The 5,644-nt window shown below is 45.7% G+C and overlaps 1 protein-coding gene across 1 annotated transcript; it reads right to left on the bottom strand.

Moving 5' to 3' along the window:
• Positions 1–2,187: 2,187 nt before the first annotated feature.
• On the bottom strand, positions 2,188–3,850 carry LOC110501706 (BTB/POZ domain-containing protein KCTD4). The gene has a single exon (XM_021579445.3). The coding sequence runs from the start codon at positions 3,644–3,646 to the stop codon at positions 2,876–2,878; it is 771 nt and encodes a 256-aa protein (XP_021435120.1). The 5' UTR covers positions 3,647–3,850; the 3' UTR covers positions 2,188–2,875.
• Positions 3,851–5,644: the final 1,794 nt, after the last annotated feature.

Raw genomic sequence — 5,644 nt, 5'->3', positions numbered from 1 at the left:
AACAACCCCTTTTGCAGAGTTTTGGGAAATTATACAATGAAATATTCAATATGTTTAGTCTTGTTGTCAAATGTAGACATGGCCCAAATTGAAAGTGAAGTAATTGATAGTACTACAAATGTAAAACATTGAGACATGAATTTAAAAAGAGGTCCACCTTGAGGGAAGAGAGCAGCGTTTATTGAATTGCCTTTCTGACCCACTTCTTTAAATATCACCAGTCTCCAAACTCTGGGGAGTAGAAGACACACCAGCACAACTGTCAGTCACTGATCTTTCTCACCAGTGATCACTTCCTATAAGAAATATTAGATTATAAAAATCATGAAATGGGAAACGAGAGTCTGAGATTAATGTAGGAATTCTGATTAAATTCAGATTCTTATAAATCTGCATTGTTTTTGACATGACATAATAACCTGTCTGTTGAGGGTTTGGCTGGAAGTAACTGTGCTGGGTTGTTGGGCGCTGATGCATTTTCCAATACAGTAAGCTTACATTACAGTTAATAAGGAACGTAGAAGTAGTTAACTCTATTATAGTTCTAAGTCTACAGCATTAGTTATGGTCTGTTCTATTAAATCCGTATGGTAAAATCTTTCTGCCTTAATGAGCTGTCATAATATTGATGCAAATAAACACAGTGCATTCGGAAAGTGTTCAGACCTCTTGACTTTTTTCACATTTTGTTACATTACAGCCTTATTCTAAAACTGATTTTAAATCGTTTTTTCCCCCATCAATCTACATAAAATACCCCATAATGACAAAGCAAAAACAGGTTTTTAGAATTCTTAGCAAATTTAATTTAAAAAAACGGAAATTTCACATTCAGTAAGTATTCAGAGCCTTTACTCTGTACTTTGTTGAAGCGCCTTTGGCAGTGATTACAGCCTAGAGTCTTCTGGGGTATCACGCTACAAGCTTGGTACATGCTTCTCCCATTCTTCTCTTCAGTTCCTCTCAAACTCTGTCAGGTTGGATGGGGAGAGTCGCTGCACAGCTATTACTAGGTGTCTCCAGAAAGGAGACAGGAGTGCTGCAGACATGGTTGTCCTTCTGGAAGGTTCTCCCATCTCCACAGAGCTCTATTAGAGTGACCATCGGGTTCTTGGTCACTTCCCTGACCAAGGCCCTTCTCCCCCATTTGCTCAGTTTGGCTGGGGGTGTCACGCCCTGACCTTAGAGCCTTTTTATTTCTCTATTTGGTTAGGTCAGGTGTGATTTGGGTGGGTATTCTAGTTTGTCTGTTCCTTTGTTGGCCGGGTATGGTTCCCAATCAGAGGCAGCTGTCTATCGTTGTCTCTGATTGGGAATCATACTTAGGCAGCCTTTTTCCCCGCCTGTGTTTGTGGGTAATTATTTATTTTCTGTGTGTGTTTGTGTGCGCCACGGTTGCGTCACGTTCGGGTTCTGTTACCTGTTTTTTGTGAAGGTTTCGCCTTGGCTCATTTATGACAGGGAGTTTGAAGACAGTGAACGTGACAGGGGGGCCAGCTCTAGGAACAGTCAGGGTGGTTCCAAACTTACTTTATTTAAGAATGATGGAGGCCACTGTGTTCCTGGGGACCTTTAATGCTGCAAACATTTTTTGGTACCGTTCCCCAGATCTGTGCCTCGACACAATCCTGTCTCTGAGCTCTACGGACAATTCCTTCGACCTCATTGCTTGGTTTTTGCTCTGACATGTACTGTCCTATGTGAGACCTTATATAAACAGGTGTGTGCCTTTCCAAATCATGTCCAATCAATTGAATTTACCACAGGTGGACTCCAGCCAGTTGTAGAAACATCTCAAGGATGATCAATGGAAATAGGATGCACCTGAGTACAATTTTGAGTCTCATAGCAAAGGGTCTGACTACTTATGTAAATAAGGTATTTCAGTTGTAGTTAAAAAAAAAAATACAAACATTTCTAAAAGCCTGTTTTCGCTTTGTCATTATGGTGTGTTATGTGTAGATTAATGAGGAAAACAATTAATCTAAGCAATTTTAGATTAAGGCTGCAGCGCAACACAATGTGGAAAAAGGAAGGGGTCTGAATGCTTTTTGAATGCACTGTGTTTCCAAGTCCCCTTGTACTATATAATAGAATGAACACAAAGTTCATGTGTTGTGGAAGAAAAATTCCAAACCAATTTCCAGATGCTATATGTCTGTAATATTTAACAAGATAACCATGTAATGACTGACGATATTCATTACTTTTATTGTGTGTAAAACAAAACATTCACATATCCAAATGAACACATTGTTGCTTACTCACTCACAGCACAGGCAATCAAACAATCACAAAGTTGGTTTCTGATTTGAAAATCTTCACTGCGCATGCATCATGCTAGATTTGAACCCTTGGGTCTAAACCCTACGTGTATATTTTCTGCAAAGCACACCTCTCATCCAGTCAGGCTGTGTGAGAAGTTTCTGGAATAAAACAATTGTTTTCGTCCAATAATCAGCAACCGTCAGTAGGTCATTCAGTACATTCTTCCACTCTACCACTCCCCTCAGAATCCAGAAAAAGGCTTGGTCACACAACTAAATATTAGACCACAGCAACAGAACACACACACTGTAATACCTCACTGTGCACACAAAGGCTGGTTTGAAGGTGGAGCAGACAGGATGGAAAAAGCAGCTTGATGCAATCCAGTAGGAGACTTTTCCTCTGAGAGTGTGTGTTCTGTCCTGCATCAGTTCCAGCCCAGGGGCTAGGGGTCAATCTGGAATCAGACACCTTTCTCCTCCCTCTAGTTCCCCTCTCTACCTGCCTGTTACCTGCCCCATTCTCTTCCCTTCTCTTTCTACCTCCCTGTCCATTCTCTCCCAGATCCCTCTCCCCCATCTTTCCCTCTTCCCCTCTCTTCCCTCTCTTACTTGACAAAGTGCAGTGCCTCTGCGGCCACCACAGATCCCTTGCTGCTGTCCAGAGAGGTGATGATAGAGAAGCCAGCCTTCAGAGCCAGCATCACCGTCTCTAGCTTCAGACACTCCAGAGTACACACGAAGGTACTGTCCTGCTTCAGCACCAGCCTGGAGCCCGGTTCTGACTTGATGAAGTGGCGGAACTGGATCACGTTGGACGACACTTCAAACTCCTCCGGGAAGCCGTCCAGACGGCTCTTTGAGATCTGAACCAGGCGACCTTTGACCTTGTCAATGAAACTGGGGTCACTACAGTACACCTTGAAGCCCTGTGACCTCTCGTCAGTCACCTCCAGGAAGGCGGGTTCCCGCTGTACCGCCCGCAGCTCCTCCCACTCCAAAATGGCCTCCACCAATCCACTGAGGCGGTAGAACTCTGCTTCCCGTCTCAGAAGGCCCACCTCTCGGAAGTCGTCGGGTAGCTGCAGGTCTCCGGTCCGTAAGAAGTTGAGGATGTGTCGGAACACAGGGCCGTCACGGTCGATGAAGGGGTTGCCCATGGAGTCAGTGTGCTGGACGGTCTTTTTGCCGCTGGCCAGCTCCTCCAACACTGACCCCTGGTGGCGGCTGAGGGTGGTGCGGTGCGCGGCATACAGAAAGCCCCCCACGTTGAGGGTGATGGTGCCTGACGAGGGCTTCTTGATGCTCTTACTGGGCTGCAGCAGGTCCGAGTTGATCTGTCTCAGTTCACTGTCCATCCTTCTGAGGTTCCATTCCATGCCGCTCCCACTCAACAACCTCAGTGTCTTTGTCTGTGTCTGTGGTCCTCAGGATAAGTGTGTGTAGCGTGCAGTAAAAAGTGAGTGTGTGTGTGGGAGCCACTCGGAGAGGTACTGGCATAGAGAGGAGCGCAGAGCGCACTGGTAGCAGAATGAGTCTGCCTCTCCCTTTCTCTCCTCCCTCTTACATCCCTCCCTCCCTTTTACCTCTCTCTATTTCTCTCTCTCTCTCTGCATCTCTGCTGGAGGAAGAGGGGGGCCACCCTCTGTCACAGGGTGGGAGGAGAGGGAGTGTGTGTGCATTGGAGAGAGAGAGAAAGCGATGAGTAGAAAGAGTGGCAGGTGCTCTCCTTTACCGCTCTCTCCTTACTTTCTACACCCCCTCTTTTCTTTCCCCTTTGTCTTGTCCCCTTTCTCTCGTCATCTTCACTCGTTCCCCCTTTCTCATTCTCCTCCAGCCTCCCTCTTTCTTCTATTTCTCTCTCTACCCATCTCTCTCTCTCCCAATCTTAGTAATTAGCCCTCTTTTCTCGCTGATGAAAAAGCTCCCCAGCTGTGCTTCCCCACGTGAGACAACAGGAGGCCCCTGAACACACACACACACACTATATGCACACACACACACAGACACAGGAGGTTGTCGTGGCAGGGAACCTCTCTCCCCAACCCCATCCTAGGAACCTGTTGGTGTAGATAGACTGTAGTTGTGTAAGTATCTCTGCTGTAGAGACTTTCTGCAGTGTGCTTCAAACCATGTTTACAGCTTTGTCCAGGGTGGCATTTACTGGCAGCTTGGTGGACATTCACTGGCAGCATGGTAGGCACATTCACTGGCAGTGTGATAGAGAGATAGGGATAAGTGGGCAGATTGTGGGTATTTATGTAAATGAGAGTGTATTTACACAAATGCCTGATTTCTCTCAAAAATTGCATGCAGTTGGTTAAGATCTCCCTAAGAGTAAACCCCTCAGAGACGTGTGTGTGTGTGTGTGTGTGTGTGTGTGTGTGTGTGTGTGTGTGTGTGTGTGTGTGTGTGTGTGTGCGCACCTAATTACTGGTGAATGCAGGCAGGGTCTGAGCCTGCAGGGTCTTTGATTAGTCCACATCTTCCTGTATCCACCCACAGCCTCGGGAGTTGACTGGAAGGTAATTAGGTCTAAACTGAGGGTAATGTCTCTTACTGCTCTATAAGGAAGAGAGGCTTGTGATGTGTATAACGGCCTTGTGTATTATTATGGTGAGTCATAGACTCATATTGTTAGCCTCCAGAACATGGTGCAAGGAGCTTAAATCAATACTGTATAATACAGCACAGTATTTCTTTCTACATGGGCTGACCATGACAAACTGTCTGGACGATGTCTTCGCCTGACACTTATTGTAACAAATAGTGACGTGTGTGTTTGACAGTTTTGCTCCCAGAGGTGAGAGAGTGTCCTGCAGGTGATGAGCTGTCACAGACAGACAGTGATGTTTCTCAACCCCCCCCTACCCTCTCTCCCCTTAGCATACATTTAGCATACAGAAGTGCCATTATAGTAAACAGTGAGATGTGTAATTAAGTTGTTTTTTCTCTCAGTGTGAAGTCTGTTTGATGGAGCTGGCCTGGTGTTGTCCACAGTTATACAGAAAGCTTTGGTATGTGTATGCTGGTGTTAAAATTGTAATTAAACCAAGCAATCCCCCCAGAATCCAGGTGTAGAACATTCCCACACAGCCTTGACAGTGACACAACCTATCAAATAGAATATCCCCTTTGTCTTATCTCCAGAAGTGGAGGCCCGACTTCCATTCACCCATCCCCTTCAATGAACGTACCTGTGGACAATCAGTGTGACAGTCTGACAACCCTTTCCGTTCAATTCATTTCCGGTGCGACAGCTCAACATGGTGACGTCTGAGTGGCACGTCGGCGATCAACGAGGCGGCTCTACCGTACCGTGGTGCTTTTTAATCATAATATGATTAGTGGAATCATCCCTGTATTAGAATTGCAAA

The sequence above is a fragment of the Oncorhynchus mykiss genome, chromosome 22 (assembly GCF_057628025.1).
Source record: "Oncorhynchus mykiss isolate SJ-2025 chromosome 22, ASM5762802v1, whole genome shotgun sequence".
NCBI lineage: Eukaryota > Metazoa > Chordata > Actinopteri > Salmoniformes > Salmonidae > Oncorhynchus > Oncorhynchus mykiss.
This window is presented reverse-complemented; position numbering and strand designations above follow the sequence as displayed.